General features: G+C 44.2%; 1 protein-coding gene and 1 pseudogene across 1 annotated transcript in view; both read right to left on the bottom strand.

Moving 5' to 3' along the window:
* MSH2 (mutS homolog 2) overlaps nucleotides 1-16,389 on the bottom strand; it is a 755,480-nt gene extending 739,091 nt beyond the window's left edge. The window contains exon 1 of the mRNA XM_086927770.1: nucleotides 16,073-16,389. Coding sequence (XP_086783896.1) covers nucleotides 16,073-16,280 — 208 coding nt within the window. The 5' untranslated portion in view covers nucleotides 16,281-16,389. The remainder of the gene's footprint in view (nucleotides 1-16,072) is intronic.
* Nucleotides 16,390-20,873: 4,484 nt separating this feature from the next.
* LOC147709190 (uncharacterized) lies at nucleotides 20,874-22,415 on the bottom strand (annotated as a pseudogene).
* Nucleotides 22,416-25,734: the final 3,319 nt, after the last annotated feature.

A 25,734-nucleotide genomic window follows, 5' to 3' on the forward strand; every position in this document is an offset into this window, starting at 1 on the left:
CTGGCCTGGTGCCAATCCATCCTGCACTCTATGTCAGTAAGATCTTATTGGCCAATGTGGGTGGAAATTTTCTATACTGGCTCAACCAGTTCACAGTCTTATTAGGTAATTCTTAGTGTGTCTCCTTTGACCCTTCTTCAAGCCAGGAACCAAAACAAGGACTATTGCATATGGACAAAAGGTGGGGGGTAAGCCTATTACTTGCTGCTTTTCCACTTCAAATTCCCCTCCTCCAGCTTTTTCTCCATTACCTCTTCCTCAAATAATATTGGGAGGTTCCCCTTGTCATGGCCTCTATTACTGTGCCAATTTGGCTCGTTGAGTTGGTTTGGGTCGCCCCAATGTCTGAAGCCGCCAAAGTACCAGACATGGAGCTAGAAGGGAGGTGAGGGGGTGGCAATCGGCTGGAGGATGGCCTCAGTAGGACAGGGAGTTGCATACTTTGAGTCCTAATCTTTCCTGTCCATCCCTTAACTTTTTAATGTCTAGTAATACACAAGTTATTTTTATTTGCTGCTATATGAATACTCAGTGTATTTTAAGTGTCTTTGAGCCTGATGATTTGTATTTATTTCCTTTTATGCCTTACTTTTATTGGATTTTTTAACTGGTTTTACTAGCTCCTAGTTTTATTGGTTTTAAGGGTGGATGTGAGGTGTAGGAATTGGGTATTAATCGTTTGGCAGGGGGCGGCTAATACACCTGTAGACTGGTTGGCTAAACTGACATAAGGAACGTTTTGTGGTCCTTTCCATTTATGAAATTTGCGTTTTGTTGCACAAGTTTTTTCTTGCTATATCTGAATTTGGTTAATAATGATATTTTGCACATTAAATTGCACTGTACTTATGGCACTATGCACTTTATGTCATTGGCGTCTGGCAACATATGTTTTACATATCCAGAATGATGTAATAACTGGATCCATGTATTCATTTATTTTTGAATTTTTATCTTACTTATTTGTTACTGAGGTATGGTTTTTCATTGCACTTGACTACTTGCAGTTTAGTGATTTTTAACTATTTGGGATATAATTTATTGTAGTACATGCTTCTTCTATGGCACTGAAGTGGGCACTTGCCCTTGATGTTTTATTAATTGATTTATAATTGTGTAGGTTTATAATATTTTGTAATATATTTATTATGTGGTATTATAGTAACCCTATTTTGTGCTTTTCATTTCCAACTATAATTTTGCTGCCCATATGGTACAATAAGCTTTGGATCTATGGTTCCCAATAGTATTTTGTCACTTTTCATTGAAGTAGTGGGAGGCGTATTTGTCTAACCTCAACAGTATTTATATACATATGGTCTTGGGCATGTCATGTGATCAAGACCGGGGTTTCCCCCGGTCGAAACGCGTCATGCTGCTGTCTTGGATAAATAAAGCACCGCACTTGTAAAAAGAACTTACGAAGTGGTCCGTACCTGTTTTTTGCAACACCATCATCGTTTTCAGGATCGTGGAGGAAATATATCTTTCAAGACTGGTATGAGAGCATAGGCAAAATAGATTAAAAGGTGATCCAGCGACATTGCCATGCAATAGGGGTGGCCTTTCAATCCCAGACATAGAACAATACTTCTGTGTGGACAGGCAAGCTACATGCATCACTGATACTATGGACTACATTCATACTCCTCAGTGTAACAGTGGCCGAAATAAGCTTTAGTTTTCTACTGAATACAAGATTGGTTGGCCACTGTCCTGACCGACATCAAGATAGTGCAGTAGTATGCACGACCTAGGCTTGGACCCAAATGGCTAAGTGAGTACGTTTGGAGACTGCATAGTCCCCTGAACTCCCAGTGGTGAATAATCAGTATCCAAAGGTTGTATTTATGATGCTAGCTTAATTTAAGATACTGGGTGACAAGCCCATAAGACATTTACTACACACTACAGCAGTGACACTCAAAGTACAGCCAGGGAGGACGCTCTTGACCTTTACGTGTAGCCCTCCTGGTGAACAACAGCATGGCTACTGTTTACTTACTAAGCACATATATTCTGGAAAAAATGTTAAGTAAACAGGCAAGCATTTATTTGCAATTTAACTTAAGGTATGAAGTAACTAAGGTGGTGTCCTGTACCACTTAACTTTGGGAACACTTTATTTTTAGAGACATCTTGCAACAAACGTGAAAAATAGGATTATTTTTCTTTAAGTTCAAAAAAGTGTATTTCATTAACATGCAAAAGCATTTTACCATACACTGCATTGAGAGGTACTTTTAACCCCTTCCATGCTGATGACGAACCCCAGCCGTCATGCACTACAGTGCTCGTGTGCTGATGACGGCTGGGGTTCGTCATGACCCGCCCCTGTTCATTTGTTTACAGCACAGGGGCGGAAACGGGCCAGCAGTGAAGGGGTTAAAATGATAAATTTAGAAACGTACATGCTTCCCCACCTTAACAACAATGCCAATAGTGATCCAAGATGCATGTCAATTGTCATGTGCACCCTGTGGGTTGCTTAGGTTGCTAATATCCATGGACAAAATTATAACCAAACAAAAGAGAAGGTTTTGTACAGTGCACATTCTGAACTCATGTATTTCGAGGTCCTCATATTCTATGCATAGGATCACACAGTTTGTTCAAGGGGAAAGCCAGGATTGATCCCAGGTTTTCTGAATTCACATTGAGCAATTTAACCACTAGACGTACATGCCTGGCTTTTCCTACGACCACCCTACACAATCCCTGACCCACCCGGACCCCCCTACCGCCATCCTGCTGGCATCAGTGCAGTGATTGGTCACACCACAGACCATACTTTGTAGCCCCTGGGAAATTGTTTGCGAGTACCCATGCATTAGAGTCCAGCATACACTGCAAAGCAAATATTGCATGTTCCCTCGAGAGCAAAAGACTTTGCACACCTTATTATTGATAATGCCACCATAACCCTACCACATTATTAAGAAGGACAGTGCCAGGGTACTGTGGGATGCCAGTAAGTCAGTCAAATACTTTATTCGATAGATTAATATCATAAAAAGACATAGTACAATACAACCAATTAATTACACACAAAAAACATCATAGACAAAGAAGTTCATTATGTCAGTGTAAATATTATACCATATAAATATATCTTAAAAATGTGATGAAAAGTTGCAGGAACTTTTGTCTTAAAAAGACGGACAATCTAATTCAGAAAATATCGGCAGAGATAGGTGTGACCTTGACAATCTTGTTCTTTATCCGAGTAGCAGCAACTAGAAAACTAGCAACATGGAATATTATTCGTAGGGTGTTTAATTGTTGTAAATACAAACAGGCTGGCCTAACCTGTATGAAACCCACCTCCCTCAGAATAGGGAACAAATATTTATTTCTAATTTCTCGATAGTGTTCACAGAACATAATAATGTGGAAGGTGTCCTGGGTCGAGAAATCCTCACATTGACAAGGATCTGCCCGTTCTGGGGGGCACCAATTTTTAAAACAACCTAAGGAAAAATGAATCAAATTAAAACAAAATCTTGTTAGAAGGTGCCGATGAAAGGGGCGATTCACTATGGTGAGGTAAGGTTCAGGGCCTAGGGAGCTAATTAGGGCATAATTAGTTCTGACTGTTGGTTTCATCAACTTTACATCATCCCACTCTAGAGCATCATAGCATTTTTGGTCAGTCCAATGTCCTTCCTCACTATGGAGTCTGGAGACGTAAAGAGTTCAGGACATCCCAAATTGTGAAAACCCAATTTTATATAAGCCAACCAAGGAATTTTATTAGACTTATCCAGCTTCAAACAGTCTATCAGTATGATGTGGTTCAGGGTGATTTCTTGGTTTAACCAGGTTTTCAACCAACATATTAATAGGGCTATTTTAATTTGGTCAGTTACGTATCCTAGCCCCAGCTCGGTGTGAATAGAGAAGGTTGGGGTAGACTGAGGAACAGTCAGTACTGATTTTAGGAATTTATTCTCGATAACCTGGATTTTAACTTGGGGCGAATAGCCCCATATCTGAGAACCATATGTGGCTACCGCTAGACATTTAGCTTTATAAACCTTAATAAGGGCTTATATCGGCCTAGCCCCTAACTTTTTTGAGAAACCCATAAGTGCAGATGCGGTTTTAGCGAAAGCCGTACTGCGGCTGTGTTTTTCAGGGCCCCAGTTACCACTTTCGTCGAAAAGAACTCCCAGATATGGGAATGTGGGTACCCTACGAACTTCTTCCCCACAACAGTAGAATGCAGACCTGGGGCGAGAATTAATGGATGAGTAATGGGTAGTCTGCTGCTCTCAAACGAGAGACATCTCATTAAGCAGGAGGCACACACTGCTACTATCTAAAAAACCTAACGGTTATACTACAAACCACTAAAATTGCATGCATTCGACCTGAATATTGATATGGTCTGCGCCCCCTGTAACCATCTAGAGAAGGACTTCTTGCTTTGCATAGACACGCCCCATAATATTATATTGCTTGCAGCGGATCTTAGCACTACTTTTGAATATGTTGAACCATCTCCACAAACTGCATTGTCAAGCAATCATCAAGAGTAATTTCTGGGAAACTGCTCTGCTCTTCGCCAAAAGAAAGGTGACCATGTATTTGGTAGAGGTACAATGCCATCTTTTCAAGCCTCGCTGAAAGACATGATATACTGCAATGACGCAGTAGACATCTGTGGCATTGTTGCCTCATGCATTGTGCCTTAAACTGGGACACATATTACATCTCTCCAACATCAAGGCTGCTAAAAAAGAATACTTCACCAAAGCCATAGAGGATGCCCAACAAAAACAGCAAACCATCTTTTCCATAGTTAAGTCCTTTACCCATCCTAAAGCCCTTGTACCCGAAATTCCCCCATCCCAAACTTTATGCAATCAAATTGCTGACTTTTTCACAGATAAAATCACCAATATTCAGAAGGATTTCCCCCAACCCACAATTACTACCCATGAAGCTGCCACAAATTTATTCACCCTGGCCAATTTTCCACAAATTTCTCTTCAACAAACTCAGAAGGCAATTCTTGCCTGCAAATCTGGAGCTCCTACAGACTCATGTCCCCCTAGTATTCTTCATCATCTCATTGAAGCTGTAAACCCCACAATTAATGCCATCATTAATGAATCTTTCACTTCAGGCATTGTACCTGATGATTGGAAAAAGGCCATTGTAAAACCCTTAATGAAGAAGCAGAACAAATCCCCCACTGATCTCACTAATATGCGTCCGATCTCGTTATTACCCGCCTTAGGTAAAATTGCTGAGCAATTAGTGTACGGGGAGTTAAAAACCTATGTAGAAAACAACCAGGTTCTGCACCCACAACAATCAGGCTTCCGCCCTGGCCACTCCACCGAGACTGCCTTGATAGAATTATCAGACTCTATTAAGTTCTTGCAGGATGAGGGGAGACAGGTTGTACTCATCCTGCTTGACCTAACAGCCGCGTTTGACACCATCTCGCACGCCATTCTTATCAATAGAATGCGGGAGATTGGTGTGGCAGACACTGTGCTGGCATGGTTAGTTTCGTTCTTATCCAACAGATCACAAACGATTGCACTAGGCCCCTATAAATCCAGCGAGAGATCTATCACATCAGGAGTTCCCCAGGGGTCCATACTCAGTCCTCTTTTTTTTAATATCTACATGGCCCCCCTCCTTGCAGTGATCGAATCTCATGGAATCCTCGCCACATCGTACGCTGACGACACTCAATTGGTCGTCACTATTGATAGGAAATGTCCTGATGCTGAACTTAGATTCCAGAATGCCTCTCAGAGGTCTTTTTATGGCTGAACAAAAATCATCTCAGATGCAACAGTGCAAAGACTGAAATAATACCTCTAGGAAAAGATGTATCCTTCTGCCCAAAAGACTGGTGGCCTAAAAATTCAGAAGCCCCTCCGAGCGCTGTCTCTTCGGCACGCAACCTTGGCATTCAATTTGATACATCCCTTTCTTTTGATGATCATGTTCGTATCACTGCTGGATGCTGTTTTAGTCTTATTAGATCATTGAAGAAATTCTTCGACTTCCTCCCCATTACAGCCAGAAAATCAGTCGTGGTTGCTTTAATTCTCTCCCGACTCGATTATTGTAATGGATTGATGGCAGGAGTGAAGAAGTCCACCCTTAGAAAACTTCAAAGCATCCAACACGCCGCTGCCAGACTTGTGCTCAGACTTCCCAGAAGGTCCTCTGCCTCAGCAGCCCTCAACGTCCTTCATTGGCTACCACTTCACAAAAGAATCTTGTTCAAACTTTTACTGACTGTATACAAAGCTACCAGGAAAACAGGTCCCCTCTACTTCTCCAAGCGTTTCACTTACTACAATCCCTCACGCTGTTTAAGATCCTCAGGAACCAATCTTGTTACAATTCCAAGATTCAAGTTAAAAACCAAGGGGGGAAAAACCTTTTCCTTCCTGGCTGCCAGAGCCTGGAACAGCCTCCCTGTTAATCTCAGGCAAGTTGAAACTGAACCTCATTTCAGGAAACTTCTGAAAACCTGGGTGTTCCAGCAATCTGATACCTCAGTCCTAGCAGCTATATGATCTATTTTACTTCCTCGTTCCCACTATCTTCTGCATGCTCAGCGCCAAGATGCTCCTCCCGGAGCGATAGTCGCGCTTTACAAAATTCCATAAATATCAAATACTTGATTGCAGACCACAACAAAGCGGTTAACACCACAAGAGTACCATGCATTGGACATACAATCTGATACGGCTGGGTCTAGGGTAGACGACAGAGTGCACCTGGTATATCTGGTGAATGTATTATGGGTATTTGGCATGCACATAATTGTATATTTGCCATGTTGTGTCTCCATAGTACCAGGTGCTTTGTATTCATTTACTTAAAAATCCCAAGTTGGCAAACACTGTCGTGTAATTGTGCAAAGAGAGGCATAGGTATCTATTTTCCTGTGTTCTGCATACTTATGGAGTGTCATTTGCTGTTGGCATGTGAATTGTTGAATGACATCTTAAATAAAGCAGGTAGGTATGCATAGTATGTATACAGTTGCCTAACCCAATGCTTGGGAAATCCCATGAGTCGGAGTAAAAGATCAAATAGATTTCAGTAAGATTGTCATTCATGAGGAGGAGCCAAGATGGTGGCCTGATCGGACGTGTAGTCCCTCGGCTCCGGAGACCGTCTCCTTCTTTGTGTATATCCTGCCGGTGATCCTGTTTTTAGAAGACACGATGTGGAAGCCGATGTGCCCAGGCGTCCTGCGGTGTAATCCTGAGGCTTGCGACTCTTTGCAAGTGGGAGCAATGTCCGACTGAAGTTTGCGGCCCGCGGCGGATCCGAGTCCGGGGCCTCGAGTGGACGCTGGGGCCGGCTGCCGGGTGATCAACACCGGGCGACAGAAGCGGCTTTGACCCGGTCGGACCAGTCACAACAGAAGCGGCCGAATTTGGAACGTGCGCTCCCTTGGACCGCAGGTATTGCGTTGGTTGTGCCTGGCAGACTATCCGCAGAGATTGCATGAGTGCAGATGTCCGCATCGCGACTACGGACGAGTGCTTGAACACTGCCCTGCTAGCGGCGGGAGGTTCCCGATCTTTCTACCCCCCTCAATGTCGGGCGGAGTGGCTTGCGTCTGGGGTGATGTATACGGCCCCTTTTTGGACCTGCTTAACGCCTTTCCTCGAGCTGTACGCCTTTAGCCAATATTAGCAGCTTTGCACTACTCGAGGTGTTTCCAGTGGCGATCACGAAGTGCACAATGGAGAGCAGCTTCGGAGAGGCTGTATCACGTAGTGATGGTGGATGTGTAGTGCGTGACGACTTAACTGGGCGGACACATGGAACTGCTCGGGGCTTTGGAGCTTTATTGGCGGCTATTGTCTCCCTTCACTCCGAAGTGTTACACTCTGCAAAAAGCCTGATCAACAAGATGGACGTTCTAATAAGTGATCGTGGATGCTCTAAAATGGCCGCCTCGTCCGACTGTAGCGGGGCTCTTTGTTCTACGTCTGACCGCGACAAGATGGCGGTGTTGCGTAGCGGTGCCTGCCCAGCGACCCCAGACCCCAGGGTGCCTCTTGCTACTGCTGATTATTGCCCTGGCCGAAGTGGAAAGTACGGACTGCAATCACGACGGGTATTCTATCCTAGCACTGCCTCTCCCTCTACCCGGAGATCGCTCCAGAGGGGGCCTGACACTGAGACTTTCATCCCTGGTACGACTTCGCTCTGTGCCACGGGTGTGGCGTACTCTTGGCCCAGCTTGTTCTCATTGGCCCTGTATGTACGGGACATGTTTGAGTGCTCTAGTCGATGTTTCCCGTTTGGGACTATCGTACACATCTCCCTGGACTCTCTGGATTTCCGTGGTTAGCAGTGGTGGCGGAGAGAGAACTGGCCAGGGGTGAACATGTATTATTATGGTCTGCGGATCTCTTGTTGCTGACCTGGGCATGTGGGTGGTGTGTCGCTGCCTTTGACTGCGCTATGTGTCGATTCTGCATCTCTAATCTATCCGGATTGTACTGCTTAATATCACCGGGCTTCTTACTCTGTGTTGTTGCTGGACTTGCGGGACGGTGGGGCCGGGGGACGGGCGGTGGGCTCCTCCCCACCTTTCTTTATTTTTGAGAGTTACAGATTAGGATTCTTTTCTTACTCTCTATATTTCGGGACTCCTTTTACTGGGCGACAGGCACACTGCTAGGGAGGGTTGGGCCGTAGCCAGCTGCAGGGGTGCAGGGTGTGGGGTGGATAGGGTTTTTTTTTATTTAGGTTCTATGGGCCCTCTATTCTTTTTCTTTTTTCCTTTTTCTGGGTTTAGACTTTGGTATGTGTGGTAGGCAGCGAATCTGGCATTTTATTCCGGTTCTTATTTGTCAATCCTGTTTCTACGACGCCAGATCCAACTCGTTATCCTCGATATCCTGCTCTTGTCTATCCTACAGAAAAAATCTTTAAAATTAGACCTCATTATTCCTGTTATATATCCTTAGCAACCTTTTTTTTTGCTGCAATGTACTGTACTTGCTAGCCCTCGGGCTCATTGCTGTATTGTATGTGCGGTTTTTTGTCAATAAAGGTCTTCCAAAAATTTAATAAAAAAAAAAAAAAAAGATTGTCATTTATATGTGAATGTGTCATTGCAAATATGTTACAGGGACTTTCTGGCATATGCATCAAGGTAGGCTTTTGCGATTCCTTCATTGCGATTATTAAGGAATCGCAAAAGCCTATGCATGTAGGAATCACTATAAAAATAGCGATTCCTAAACATTCCTTAATTGCAACTCGCAAATTGCGAGTCGCAATTAAGGAATGCCTTCCCATTCATTACTATGGGCCTACAGGCCCATAGGAATGAAAAGGAGATTTCATGCGCAATTTACGAGTACCAGTAAGTACTCGCAAATTGCTTATGCAATTTCAAGGGCGCAGGGTGTCAAAATGACTCCCTGTTGCACCCCTGAAATTGTGATTTGCACCCATGTTGTGCACACACATGCCCCAAGACATGTGTGGGTGGATCCTAAAACTTAAAAAAATGCATTTTCGTTCATTTTTCAAAGTTTTTGCAAATTACAGACAAGTTTGATTTGTCTGTAATTTGCAGTCCCAAATAGCGAAATCACTAATTGAAAGTGCTTCTAGCATTGCATTTAAAGAATCGCAAATTGAGATTCCTTAAATGCAATCGCAGTTTAGGAATTCGCAAATAATTGCTAATTCTTAAATTGCGCATAGGAAATACTTTCATGTATCTCCAAAGGCCCATTTGTGATCGCAAAGGGACGAATTTTTTTAATCGCACCGTTTGAGATCGTAAAAAACTTTGATGCATGTGCCCCTTCGTGCCGACATAGGCATGATTCTCGTCTTTCAAATACATTTTTTTTTTTAAAAGAGGAGAATGGAAAATGAGCACCTGACAGTATACTGTTGATACAGAATGCTATATTATTTTAAAGTTAGTAGACATAAGCTTGGGAATAGCTTAGAACAGAATGCTCAAAAAGTTAAATCTAACATGTTTTGATGCAGACATATATACTATCAAAACACATAACATGTCTATGCCCTTCTGAGTGTGAATTACAGGCATGGAGCTAATAGGAATTGCCAAAGGTACACTGAATGAACTTACTAAGGTTACAATATTGCTTAGGGATACGGAACTAGCCTGTTTTTTGCCTGTGCATGCCTGCAGCCAAAAAGAGCTGCAATTTGCAAGTCTCGATGCAGACTTGCAGGAAATCAATACAGAGAACTCCAATTACCCAGGACCTATTTTAAGGATCAAAGGCAAGTGCTTATGTTTATTTTGTCCTCTGTACAAGTAGGCATAATCCCCTGCAGGACAACCCCTTAGAGTACTGTTTACAGTACCTCAAGGATGCATCTCTGAAAGATTATCTGCTACCAAGACAAGATTTATATCCGTATCTAAGCAAGCAACGCAATACCTGTGAACATATCTGTTCAAACCTGTATATATAATTTTTCCTTTACTATTAAGGAGCGCACTGTAAGGGAAATGCAGTGAGCTGCAAGTTCAGTTTCCATTACGGACGGCAATGCCAGTATAAAAATGTGAACACATTTACAAAACATAACAATTCAGGGCTACCTAGAATGCTTTCAGAATGCTTCTTGGTTGTATGCAAATGCAAGCAAAAGTGTGAAAGGAAGACTGGTGATTCTTTGCTTTCAAAATATTATAACTTGTAAAAATGTTTTGGTAAGCTATTGTGCAATTTTACTGGTATTGAAGGCAATCAGCTGGTTACCCCAATAACTTAGACAGGATGTTTTTATATATTTATTGCTGCAGGTTTTACATACTAGCTTTCCAAAAAGAAAAATGTAACCGGAGACCGGTTGGCTTTGACCCTCTGTGCCTTCTCTGAAACTGGAGATGGTGAACTGCAACATGAAAACAGTAATGCTACTTTATGCACCTCAATTGCTATCTGTATCCTTGTACTCCAATAAAAAAATATTCAATTAAAGAAATAAAAACTATTGTGCAATTTAAAGTACAATTTTTCTACTGAATCATTCAATAAAACATGTTTTAAATGCCAATATTTAAAACAAAGATTACTGAAGGGAAATCTGTGTAAAACCATTATAGGGAACATGAAAAACAAGTAAGGGTCACAATTCTTAAACACAGTCACAAAAGTGCAAACACATGTATATGCCATTGCCAGATTTACAACTTTCAGGATCTTACAATAGTTTACATAAGTAGACTTGGAAACTATTGCCCTAGCAAACTTTTGTGATTCCGAATTTTGGATAGGCAACTAGGCGTACATTAGCGCAAGCGAAAATCTGTTGAGCGATTGCAAATTCACTTCCCCTACAAATCCTTTTTCCTTAACACGGAAAACGTTTTAATCTTGCCCTAAGTAGGAGACAATTTCCAACTTTTTCCAATGTGGGAAGAGATTGGAGAGGAGTGGAGTAGTGTTAAGCCAGTCTGTAAATCCGCAGAGACCCACATGGCATTCCAACATTGAAACTAAAGCTTTCTGGCTACTTCCATTCCCAATATGTAGATTGATGAAAAGGTGACAAAATCAGAGTGTGCTAGAATCCATACCCAGGAATGCAATACTTCAACTTAATTAATATAGTGTATTAATTTAGGCTTTGCAATCATTTACGAGTGTTGTTTGGTAGTAAAAGGATTCAAGGCAGGAAAATATACCCAGGAATGCAATACTTCAACTTAATTAACATAGTGTAATAATTTAGGCTTTGCAATCATTTACAAGTGTCGTTTGGTGGTAAAAAGATTCAAGTCAGGTAAATGTATCCCAAGGTTAACTTGCACAATGTGTAGCCTGAAAGGATAGTTTCAAATCTACCTTCGCCACTTTAACAAGTGGTCTGATCCTAAGCAAATGAATTCCCTTCCCTGTGCATTATTTCACTGACTTAACTCTCAGACCACCTAGAAGAAATTCAGTTCAGTATGTGCACTATATAAAAATCTAACTTACGTACGATTATCTAATATATATATATATATATATATATATATATATATATATATATATATATTATATTTTTTTAATTTTCCTTATTTCGATATCCAACAGGATTATGACTTCAGCAAACAATGCACCAAAAAAAGAGCATTCATACAGAAGAAAAAGAGCTGCAATATATCTTAATACATAGATACCCTAAAAATATTATCCATAAAGCCATCAAATCCAGATTTCAAAGTATAAAGTGTACGCAGGAAAAAGTGTAAATATACTTTAGAATGACAGTCAGGTCAAATCCAGCATTATCATTACATCAAAACATGAACTAGACTAAAATTATAAATGCCCAAAATACCACTTACTGAAGTTCAACGATACCAAATATAGAATTTCAAAGTGTCAACTGCAAAATGTAATTTACTTAAGTGTCAGATATGCAGTTCTATAGTGCCATGTGCAAAATAGCAGATATGTTAACATCCCGTTAACATTCCATCAGTTGGACCCACTCAGACCTGCTCTCTTCAGAGATCCGTCTTTTCAGGGGCGCACGGCAGTGTGTTCATTAATCAATCTTTCCCTGACTTCAGGCACTGTTCCTGCCAAGTGGAAGCAGGCGGTGGTTTCCCCGATCCTGAAAAAACCATCTTTGGATCCTCTAAAACCGGAAAACTATCGCCCGATCTCATTGCTTCCCTGGCCGGCCAAAGTCATGGAGGCCCATGTTAACCTAGCCTTATCTGAGCATCTGGCCCTGGCCAATGTTCTCGATCCTACGCAGAATGGGTTCCGTGCTGGGCACAGCACGGAGACCGCCCTTCTGGCAATGGTGGAACATCTGCGGAGTGTGTTGGATGCAGGTCAAACGGCAGCGCTTATTCTATTAGATCTTAGCGCTGCCTTTGACACAGTGTCGCATCGCATCCTCCGACACCGCCTGGAGAACATTGGCATTTGTGGCCCCGCTCTGCAGTGGTTCCGTTCCTTCCTCAGCGATCGTTCCTTCTGCGTTGCCACCCCTCCTTTCCAGTCCAAATTCCATCAGTTGGACCTGGGGGTCCCCCAGGGCTCCTCGCTGAGTCCCACGCTTTTCAATCTCTACGTGCGGCCGCTGGCTGATGTCGCCAGGCAGTGGGGCCTTACTATGGTCTCATATGCCGACGACACACAGCTAGCGGTCACGATCAGCGGGGACGCCGAACTGGATGCCCCCAGGTTCCGAGATGGGCTGAGAGAGGTGGCCAGCTGGATGAATAACAACTGTCTCCAGCTGAACGCAAAAAAAACCGAGGTGATGATCGTGGGAAGAGGAACGGACTGCTGGGGGGACAATTGGTGGCCACAGGAGCTCGGGCCTGCCCCCATACCGGTGATGGAGCTCAGAAACCTGGGAGTATGGCTCGACCACACCTTATGTTTTACCACCCACACTAAGAGAGTGGCAGCATGCTGCTTTGGTGTTCTGCGCGGACTGAGGCCGGTGCTTAAATTTTTCGATGCCCCGACGAGACAGTTGGTCATCCAAGCGACGATCATCTCCCGGCTGGACTATGCCAGCTCGCTCCTGCTGGGAGCTAACCAAGCTGAGATCGTCCGCCTGCAGCGCGTCCAGAACGCGGCTGCGAGAGCAGTGGTGGGCCTGCCGAGGTCATGTCCCACGTCCAACACTTTGAGGTCCTTACACTGGTTACCAGTGAAAAGCCGAATCCATTTTAAGGTACTCAGCCTTGCTTTTAAAATTTTAAAAGGATCGGCACCTGAGATCCTCAATAACCTTATATCCCCTTATGTCCCGACTCGCTCCCTCAGATCCCTAGGGCAATCCCTTGCGGTTACCCCGCGTTTCAGGCTTAGCCGGATGGGCGGCCGCTCTTTCCGTGTGAGAGCTGCGGCTCTCTGGAATTTGCTTCCTTTGGAAATCCGCCTTTTAGAGGATCTTCTAGCATTTCGCAGGGCCGTGAAAACCTACTTGTTTTAATCTTCTTATGTTGACTCTCACCTTTTTTCCGCGTTGTGTTATGTCCACCTTTTCCATGCGCCAGGACGCTCCTTCGCTGGAGCAGCTGTGCGCAAAATAAATGCAGTTAACATAACATAACATAACATAACTGCAATACAAGACAAAGCCCAAGTGGCAGTTTTTAATAACCTATTGCAAGGTGCAACTACTCTACACTTATACCCATCTTACTTCAAGTTTGTATAAAGGGAGCAGAATATTTACAAATTCTAACAAAGCTTTTACCTGTCCCAACTCACTTGAATACCTTTCCCAACTCGCATGCATACAGCTGCTCCTTTAAACTCACTTTATTAATTTGCTCTAACCACATTTGCAGCCTACAACAAGTAATGATCTATTAAAGAACCAATGCTTACACAGGAAGATCTTATTATAAAAATCCAAATCTAGGGTTCTAGCAGCATCGTCTGATAAGGAATTCCAAATAATTGAGGGTAAGAAGCCAGAATCTACCTAGGGATTAGAAAAAAATAAATTCTCGATGCAGAGCAAAACCAAGACGGAAATATAAAGTGTAACGTCTCGCTTTTGGAAAGAAAGCTTGTCAAGGATCTACCCACCATGCGCATCTTTAATCCTATGAACTGTCCTCACCATCTTAGGTTTGCGCTGAGAAATGGTTGCCTTATTGTTATCAACTTCTGGGTTCTGATAAAAATTAAAGACACCACCAGTTATATTTCAAGCGTGATTAACTAATTGAAGAGACAATTCATACAATGACTGGGGTCATCAAAAGTTGATCCATAAAAAGAGGCTAAAGAGTACCTCTCATCATTACTACAAATTTTGGCCGCCACATCATTAATACAAATGTTGGCCAACACCCAAATGCCTGACCTGTCTGCCGTCACCTGATCCAATCGGACCTCAGACTTCTTACTAAGCAAAACCGCAAACACTCTATGAGACGCTGAGACACAGTGATAGCACAGTAATTGAATAGGCGACTAGTTAAATGAAGACATTCTGGATTTTCTAATTGCGTCTCCTGCAGTAAGACCAAACAGGTATGGGGAGCAACATTACGGACTATTGGTCTAATAGACAATAATGTTGCTCGACATACAACAATGTTGGCCATGTAAACAGTCCACATTGACAAATTAGCATCTGTTGGTCTTCTCATAGCAGTATTGTCAAGACATTGCAGTTAGGGAAGTTCCTGTTTAAAACCTATTACTTTTAACAGAAGTCACTGCTTTGAATTAACCTAATGAATCCTTTGATGTCTTGGCACATGCTCTGGCTCTTTGGGCCAAGACAGCCCTCTCTTTCTTGGCAAAAGAACAAGAGAGAACAACCCTGCCTCGAGATATAATGGTCCTAGCTAGAGGATCCAAACAATATATAAGGGGTGATAGATCTAGGAGTAGGCACTGCACATGACAAGAACCAAGTTGATCCAAATACACTCAAGAGAAAATATTAGAAATATATATATATATTTATTTTTTAGCCCTCTCTTTCTTGTCTTGCTTGGCTCTCCCTGTAAATGTCCTGGTTTGCCCACCTCTAGTATACCCGTGAGCCTGACACAGACACATGGGTGGACCAGTTAGGGTCAGAACATGGCTGGGGTACACAAGAATGGGAACCAGATTCGAGCTTTGGCCCGCCGTCGCTTAACCTCCCGTCCCTACCATACCAAAAAAATGAATGTATCCTTGTGTAACATAACTGGTGCTCATGTAAAGCGCTCCAATACCTTCGGGTCGAGTTCGCACTAAATAAAACTGCAAAAAAAACGGGGTACTTCGAGTAAATGATAGTCGTTGTGACTGGTACAGAAAGTGACGTTCGTGATATTGACAGCTGGCATCCAAACGATGGATATGGCATAGATACACGAGGTAAGCCTGCGATGGTTAAAGGCCGATCACAAGGAATACAGTTGGCATGAGTAAGTTGCATAGTTAAAGACTGGCATTGACATAAGAGCTCAAGCTGGCCACATGGCTCGTGCGAGAAGATCATGTTACATTAATAAGTGAAATGCGCACAAGATATCAGCCTGCATCCTAATTATAATATGAGTGCATTAAAGTGTGGGCTCTGGAGTGGCAGTTACCTGTTCCCAAGTACTTGATGACTCCATTGGTCTTGAACACCTCTTTTGCAGCAAACAGTGCATCGCTGCCGTGCACTGTGTAGTAATCGCTGCGATCGAATACTCGTAGGGTAGTGCTGGGCTTATCGGGCATAGAGCGGTAAAAGGCTAGAAAACCGCTCTCAGTCCCGGTGTCTAGGCATAAGATTTGCTTAGGTTGCACGGCCATGCTGCAATCTCCCGCCACACGCTGAACACGTCAGGTCAAAGAGCAAAACTACAGTTACTCGGGCAACAGTGCTGAGATGACGCCACTACGCTTCGCCGCAGACTCTTCTGTAGCCAATAGAGCTTGAGGGCAATTGTGGAAGGAACAGAACTAGAACTTGTGAAAGGGATCTTGTTTGGTCATGCATAAACGTGGCGGCCATCTTAGCACAGTTCCTTGGAATGTACTTAGTATATTTCGTTCTAAAGGAGCTAACGGTACAGTGTTGGGAAATGAAATATATCGAAACAATTGTTAAATATGTTACATGCTCTTTACGTCCTCATAATTGCCATTCGAATGAATAAACAAAGGTAATCAAAAAGGACGACTTTTTAGAAACAGCAGCGTAGTTTATGTTAACTGTTATGTTCGTCTTCTGTGTTTACCGCACATGATTTCAAAAGGAATGTTTTCAAGTTTCTCTGTACTGGAGAGGCTCTATTTTCGGGTGTCTTAACGAAAACATTACATGAAGTATACAGCAGCAAGTTAATACATAGCTGCCAAGTTTTCAGATTGCCTGCTTGTGACATTTCTATGTTTTAGTGTGCTTATGTGTTACATTTATTTATTGCCTTATGTGTGATAAATTAGATTTTCCTAGTACTTATGACGGAAAGTCTTAATTTTATTAAAGACACTGAGGCGAGTATTATGCCTTCTTTTCTTGCTTTATTTTCAATAGCAGCAAGACAAGCAAGTAACTACAATACCCAGATGGCACAGCAGGAAAACTACTGGCCAATGGGATTGGGTAAAACAAACAATAAACCAATCCCTATATAGATAGTATATACGGCCCGAACCGACCATGAGTTGTCCTCTTTTCTTGTGCGAGAAAGTCAAGTAGAATGTAGAAACAAAGGAAATATAGTTAACAAAATGCAAAAGGTCATAATCCAAGCAAATAAATCCTGAAGGAAACCCAGAACTGCCGGATAGTGATGGAGGAAAGTTCCACGAAACACAGATGAGGAGCCGGATGCAGAGAGGTAATCCAAAGGAGTAGAGTCAGTCTTAATTGGAGGCTGGTGGTAAAGTCGGAGTTCCTAAGGGTGGGAAAAAACAGACATGATTAGCATGAAAGCAGAGGTGGGATAATACTCGCCTCGTGTCTTTATTAAAAATTAAGACTTTCCGTCAAAAGTACTAAGAAAATCTACATTTTATGTCAAGAACGGAGGCTCCTATTATGCTTGTTCAAAGCATATTAACCACCAAAGAAGAAGCAGTAACAACAGGTTTGCAATAAAAAGTTTTGAAAACCGAATTATTTGACCAATCTGCTGATTTCAGGATATCCTCCAAACGAGAGCCTGCCCAAAAGGCTTTAGAGGCCATAGCACCCCTGGCGGAGTGAGCACCAAAGGCGGTAATGTCAATGCCCGCAAGGGACATAATCCAGCGCACCCAACGGGCGAGCGTGGCAGAAGATACAGGAAGATGGGGTTTGCGAAAAGAAATGAGCAATTGCGAATGAGAGGAGGTCCTGAGATCAGCAGTTTTTTGTTTATAACTTTTGAGACATTGACCCACACAGAGCTGTGGTTGGGAAGGGAAATAGGGATAAAACACAGATTGCAGATTGGTTTTGGTACGTAATGTAATGTAATTGCCCATTTATAACGCGCTACAATCGCTCCAGGGAGCATCTCGGCGCCAATGTGTGGTCAACCTGATGTCAAAGATTGCCATTACTGCTTGGAGTGACCAGAGCCGGAATCACACTAGTGCTCTGGCAGTTATGTCTGGAAGGTTGTAGATCCAGGTTTTTAATTGTTTACGGAATTCTGATTCCTTAGCCAGTGCTCTTAAGTGTGGGGGGGAGTGCATTCCAGGCTTTTGCACCTAGTACCGCCAGGGATATGCCCCCACAGGTTTTAAGTCTAAACCCTGGAGCGGTCAATAGGTTGGCATTGGAGGATCGTAGTGCTCGAGTTGGACAGTATCTTACAAAATATTTTCTTAGGTATAAAGGGCCTAGGTCGTGGACAGCTCGAAAGGTAATTATCAGCACTTTGTACAGGACCCTTTTTGTTATGGGCAGCCAGTGTAGTACATTAAGTGCTTTGGTTGCTGATGATTTTCTCGGCCATTTTAAGACCAGCCTTGCTGCCGCATGCTGTACCATCTGGAGTTTATGGGTAACCACCTTATTGGTACCAGCGTACAGGCTGTTACAATAGTCAATGCGTGATGTAACTAATGCAACGGTAATTGTTTTCCTCGCTTCAAAGGGCAGCAAGTCAAAGAACTTCCTGAGTCCCTTTATCACCCCAAAACAGGTGCCTGCCACTTTAGACGCCTGATGTTTAAAAGATAAGTCGGCGTCAAAGTGTACCCCAAGATTTCGTCTGTGAACCTGAAACAAAACACCAGAAGGTGAAAATTTTCTGGAAGACAAATCCAATGCTTTGACATCAGAAACACGTTTGATTGATATTAAGCACAATAGCATGGTAAGTTTGGCTGAAAGCATTTTGAGCGAGAGAGCATCATTGAAAGGCCATGAAATAAATAATTTGAAAACCAAATTAACATCCCATAAAACTGAATACTTAGCCAACGGAGGTTTTGAGAATCGGACTCCTCGGAGAAGATGACACAGCAAAGGATGAGTACCTACCGGCTTATTGTCGATGGGACAGAGGTTCAAAGAGATAGCAGATCTGTAAAGGATGACAGTGCGGTAAGATTTACCCGCGCTAGCTTCTGAAGCCAGAAAGTTAACCACAAAACTTAGAGGGGCTGAAAAGGGATCGACAGACCGTTCCAGACACCAGCTTGACCATAAAGTCCAAGCTGACTTGTAGGCTCTGGAAGTGCCCGGGGCCCAGGCTTGGCTGATAAAGATTGAAGCTTCCTGTGAAACGACGATGTCAGAAGAGGAAGACCGGAAATTTTCCAAGCGGAAAGAACCAGGGAGTGATCTAGAATCATGGCGTGGGGGAGACCCTGAGGGTCTAGAAGAAGGTCTTCGCTGAAAGGAAGAAGTATTGGAAAGTCCACTGCCAGCTCCAGGCACAAAGGAAACCAGATTTGAGCTTGCCAGAAAGGAGCTAGAAGGACCAAGGAGGTCGACTGACGTCGGTCTTGAGCAAGCACCCTGTTGATCATCAGGAATGGAGGGAAAGCATAATTGAGGTGAAGAGACCAGTCCTGGAGGAAGGCATCCGTCGCCAGAGCGAGAGGATCCGGTCGCCAACTGAAGAAAGCGGGAAGTTGGGAATTGAGACAGGAAGAAAAGAGATCGATAGAGAAAGGGCCCCATTTCCTGGAGAGAGAAAGAAAGACAGAGGGAAGAAGCTTCCAATCGCTTGAATCTCGCAGATAACGAGAATGCCAATCCGCTATGACATTGAGATTGCCTGGCAGGTACTCCGCCCGAAGGGACAACTTGTGTTGAAGACAGAATTCCCAAAGGCTTTTCGCAAGTTCTGCGAGAGGTTTGGATTTTGTGCCACCAAGATGGTTTATGTAGCGGACCGCAGAACCATTGTCCATCCGAAGAAGAATGGAACAACTTGCCCTGTTTTTCGCCAGACTGCGGATTGCAAAGGAGCCTGCCAGCATCTCTAAACAATTGATGTGCAATGACGACTCCTCTGGAGACCATGTACCTCCAGTCGAGATTGAACCACATCGGGCGCCCCAACCCGACAGACTGGCATCTGATTCTAATACAAGATCTGGGGCCATCGTGAAGATCGTTCTTCCGTTCCACGCATCTAAATGGTCAATCCACCATTGAAGTTCGAGGCGTGACTCTAGGTCTAGCTGAATAAGATCTGAATACGCCAGTTCTTTGCGCAGGTGTCTTATCTTCAAACGTTGAAGGGCTCGATAATGTAATGGGCCGGGAAAGATGGCCTGAATGGACGCCGAAAAAAGGCCCACTATCCTTGCGAGAGAACGAAGGGACACTTGAGAGAGCTGCTGCACGTGACATATCTCCGAACGGATGGCTGTAACCTTGGATTGCGGAAGGAAAAGAGAAGCGGTGGAAGAATCCACCCGAAAACCCAGAAACTCGATACTTTGAGATGGAACGAGCATGGATTTTTCTGAGTTGATCAGAAAGCCCAGTTCGAGGAGAAGAGACTGAGTCACATCGAGGTTGGCAAGAAGAGACTGTTTGTCGGTATGCATGAGCAAGATATCGTCTAGGTAAATGATTAGACGGATGCCCAGAGACCGTAGATAAGAAACAACAGGTCTCATCACCTTGGTGAAGCACCAAGGAGCGGAAGAAAGACCGAAAGGTAGCGAACAAAACCGGTAGGTGACACCGAGCCACTGAAATTGTAGATACTTCATGTGAGATTTGTGAATGGGAATCGAGAGATAGGCATCTTGAAGATCCAATCTGACCATCCAGTCGGATGGGCGCAATGTGTCCCTGAGATGGATGATGGTCTCCATCTTGAGGTGGCGATAAACCACATATTTATTGAACCACTTGAGATTGATTACAGGACGTACTTTTTGTTCTTTTTTCGGACCAGAAAGAGAGAGCTTAGAAACCCGGAGGGATCGAAGGGAGCTATGAGGCTAGCTCGCTTGGTAAGAAGATTTTGAACTTCCAGTGAGACGAGCTGGGCTACGTCTGCGGAAAAGACCAGAGGCGGAGGAAAAATATCCTGGAAAAGAGGAGCGTAGAACTCTATGAGATAACCTTGGACAGAATTGAGGAACTAAGGGTCCGCTGTGAGAGCGCGCCACCTGTGAAGAAACAGAGACAGACGTCCTTCGATTGGAGGAGATGGGCTTACCTTGGTTATTGGCTTGGCTGTTGTTGGAACGGAAGCTTTTTTGTCCGCGGCCACGGAAGCCACGACCTCCTTGGGGATAGAATTGTGGCTTGTAGTCTTGATAGCCGGAGTTGGCTGCACCTCTGGAACCTTGGTTTTGGTAACCGCGGCCGGAAGAGCGGTTTGGGCCTCTGCCGGCCCTGCCAAAAACCAGAGGGGCAAAGACTTTCTTAATGGAGAATTGGGCTTTGTCCAATAAAGCAAAGGTAGAAACATAACGGCTGAGGTCCTTGACAAGGGAGTCGCCAAAAAGGAGTCCATCTGCCTTGACACCAGGATCCTGAGAAGCCAGGTTCGCTAATTTTGGGTCTAGTTTAATTAAGAGGCCCTTGCAGCGTTCATGGATAATAGCAGCGTTGGCATTGCCCAAAAGACAAAAGGATTGTTGTATCCAAAGAGAAATTTCCTCAGGGTTGAGGTCAGAACCATCTAGGCGGGCAGTCTCTGCCATATCCAGCACCCGGGCCAAAGGACCAACAACATCTAGTAATTCATCCTGACAAGTGGACCAAGCTCTGTCCACGCCCTTGCGAGGGTCCTTGCCAAATTTTGAAAAGAAAGTAAGGAGAGGTTGATCAATGGAAGGAGTGACAGTGATATGAGAGGGTAGAGAAGGTTTAGGACATTCAGACTTGAGTTTGGCACTGACAGACTTATGCAGAGGAAGACGTAATTTGGAGGAGATATAATCACCCACAATGGGAGTGGGAAACCATTCTGTGGAATTAGGGTGTCGAATAGAAGTAGGGTCAAACATAGGATTGCCCTCCGAATCAAGCACAGGTTGGGACGCAAAAGCGTCAAGTCTAGGCTTCTTGGGAGAAGGAGGATCATTAATCTGAAAGGGATCTGCCAGGTCGTCGGTGTCACCCATATCATCATCATCATCCGTATCGGGGATGGAGTCAATGACCAGCTTCTTAGGTACCTCCACATTTTTGCTCTTGGCTTTACTTTTGCCCACAATCTTAAACCCCTCCGTGGTAGGAGGCCTGGAAGGGACCGTGCCCTCAGTCTGGTGCGAGGAAGACTCGCGAGTCAGCAGTGACACATTTTTAGAAACATTAGTGGAAGGAACCAGTTTACACTTTCTGCTTTCCCCCGCAGAATGGGCCAAAGCTTTGGTCATAAGACTCAGGAGAGAGTTCTCCATGTGTTTAGAAACACGAGTCATAGAAGCTTCCACAGCTGTCTATACAGAGGAATTAATAAACTGACTAAGGTCATGCTTAAAAGTCTCACTTTCCTCATTATCCAGCTCGGGAGAGCTTGAAACCTCCATAATATGACCAAAAGGCAGCGAGGAAAGGGTTAAACAAAAGGAAAGACAAAGGGGGTGTGAGCGAGAGGGAAAATACTCCCCCGGGGGCTGGACCGTGAGGAAACGAAGCCTGAAACACGGAAAGCCTCACAGAAACGCTCGTTGAGGAAATGCGGTAAGGCAAAGCTGCAGGGAGAGGAAAGCGCGCTGCGGGAAAAACCAACCGCAGAAGCGCGCGAGAGGGGGGGGGGGGGGGGCGCGGGAAAGGTCTATACCAAGGGACCGGACGGAATACAAGACGAGCGCGAGCAGCGCTCGAAGTCACAAAAGATAGATGTGCGCAAGCAGCGCTCGAGGGCACAAATTAATAGCAAAATCAGTAAATACAATGCAAAAACAGCAGAGAAACAAGTAAATATGACTTATCTGACTGCGTAGCAGCAAGAAAAGAGGACTACTCATGGTCAGTTCGGGCCATATATACTATCTATATTGTGATTGGTTTATTGTTTGTTTTACCCAATCCCATTGGCCAGTAGTTTTCCTGCTGTGCCTTCTGGGTATTGTAGTTACTTGCTTATCTTGCTGCTATTGAAAATAAAGCAAGAAGAGAGGGCATAATAGGAGCCTCCATTCTTGACATAAAATTTGAATGACAGTTTATTGATAGTAGGAAGTGCCGCTCGAGCTGCGTGTGGAGTACTGTACTGTGCTTGTGGATGCCCTGGGGGCCTGAAGTGCAGCGGAGCCCTCTATTCTGATTACCCTGTGACCTGGGAGCATATCGGCTCGGTCACCTCGGCAGGGGGAGAGCCTGAACTGCCATCTGCCTTGGGAGCGGGACTGCGAGGTCCAGAAGTGCTAGCGCCGTCCACCGCGCGCACCTGGTTCCTCTTCCCGCCCCCTTCTCTCCTCCTCTATTTTAACCACGCCTGGAACGCGTACGTGGGACGCGCGCGGACGACGAAGCGGGCGAAGACCGGGCCAAGAGCGGGCCCGTTTGTGCCCGTTCGTGACCGGCAGTGACCGGACCGGGCTACCCCCTTAAATCTTCCTGCTGCCTGATTTTCTGGGGATCATGGTCGGTCGCGAAACCAGGAGCAAATCTCTGCTGGCTGGAGGATCTCAATCTGCCGCAGGAGGTATGGAGAAGTTTCTTATTAGGGCTAATAACATTATTGACAAAGAAATTGTCACACTGGAGAAACGACTGTCCATGGAACTAATGTCTCTTAAACGTTCTAGTATGGGCCCTTTAGCTAATGCTAAAACTCCTGAAAGACCTACTGACTGCTTGCCTGTGGTGGATGCCCAACTTTTACTTCCCGATTCAGACCCCCGCTAAGTGTAGATTCTATTGTTATATCTAATCCCTCCATCATCGTAGCTGATTCTAGCCATGTCTCTGATTGTGCAAATGTATCCTTTACCCCTGTAAATGATGGAAATTCTACCCTCCTTACAACTCAGGGGGGGAAAGAAGGGGCTATTAAGAAACGGAAGAGACAATATAACAGTAAGGGTAAAAATACCGGGAGGGCATCTAAAACAGCTAGAATAGATGGAGCATCTGTATTGTTGAATTCCAACGGTGATGGGAGCTCACCCAGTAACGATATTTCTATGGATAAAATAGCAACCCTACTAAAATCGATTATTTTTCCACTAGAGGCCAAACTAGATAGGCTTGATTTCAGAATGTCTAATATAGAGAAATCAACTGCTATACTTTTAGCTAACTCCTCCAAGCCTAATAGTTCTGGTCTCCCTCCTAGTATGCCTACTCCCCATATTATTCCTCCAACTACTGTGCCCCAAATTCCTGTTTCAACGACCGTAAGCATCCAACCTGTTCCCCAAGTTTCTAACTCAGTTAGCTTAGTTGCCCCACAGACTATTCAAGGCCCCCCCCCCAGGTTTGCATATCCCACCCACACTTATGACTATCGATACCCAAGGGCCTCCATCCGAAGATCTCAAAACACCAAGAATTAGACGGCCTGACCTCCCACCGGAGGCCAACCGGTTTATGGTAATTCTGGCAGGTGCACCTCCATTAGAAAGGGGTGAAACTGAAACCTTTAATTCCCTTAAAAACCAAGTTATAAAATGGCTCAATTGGAACCGACCCTTACCGGCACATCTGCATAATGAAGTTATCATGGTGAGGAGGGTACCATGGATTGGTAAAACCCCTAAATCTATTAAGGGAGATTGTATCACTGTCAGTTTTAGAGACCCACGTACAGTGTCTTACATATGTGCGGGTGTTAATAGGTCATTAGATTCTACTATCCAGACTCTCCCTGTCTCCTTTTTCTTCCCACCACCTACTAACCCCATGTACTATGATGGAAGCAATGAGTGGACTAGGGTTGAACGTAGGGGAAGGCCTTTTCGCCCAAGACACACCAGATTGCCCCCATTTCAGACCCCGCAGAACACCTTCTGGGATTATAATCGATATAGTTGTCTTGATGGGCTTGAAGGAGTCGACTGACTACCCAGTGTTTACACCACTGTTCCCCCTCTACCCAACGAGACTAATTCTGTCGACAGCGGGGTTACTGTGGAGTATTACACCTTACCAGTAACTATTGGCAAAATAACTTCTGATCTACCCGATCTGATCCCCTTAACTCTCGATAAACCAACTGTGGTCCACCTTTCACCACCCGATGAGGCTATTGCTGATAGGGGATGTACAATGATTTCTCCCTTAGAAGAGATACCTACCTCAAGTGATCAAGGGTATTCCATGGTGAGCTGGAATATAGCTGGTTGGCGTCAGAGAGCTTCAGCTTTAGGGTGGAGGGAACTTATTCTTGGGTTTGATATTTTATGTTTACAGGAAACATGGTCCACTATAGACATTCATCTTGATGGTTTTGTTTCTTATAATTGTGTTGCCCAGGAATCTGTTATGGGGAGGGCAAAAGGGGGCCTGCTTGTTCTTATATCAGTTGATCTCCCGATAACTGTAGGTTCATATGCTACTGTTGGCACACATTCACAAATTCTGGAATTACAAGCCAAAAAGGGTAGGAACACCCTACTGATCAATCATTACAATAACACATTTGATCCTACCAGCACCGTGGTTGTGGACGAACTGGAAGCCTTCCTAAATAAAATCTGTAATAAATCACACACATCTTACGACATCATATGGGGAGGGGACTTCAACATCAGAACGTGCCCGCACTCTCAAACCCCAGTTTGTGGGTTTGATGGGGATTCGGGGGAGAATTTAGCACATTTTCAACACTCCCCATATGGGACTTCCCTTAATGGTCTTCTGTTAAAATTTGATTTAGTTATCCACCAACCAGCTCTTGAC

This window comes from Lissotriton vulgaris, chromosome 6 (assembly GCF_964263255.1).
Source record: "Lissotriton vulgaris chromosome 6, aLisVul1.2, whole genome shotgun sequence".
NCBI lineage: Eukaryota > Metazoa > Chordata > Amphibia > Caudata > Salamandridae > Lissotriton > Lissotriton vulgaris.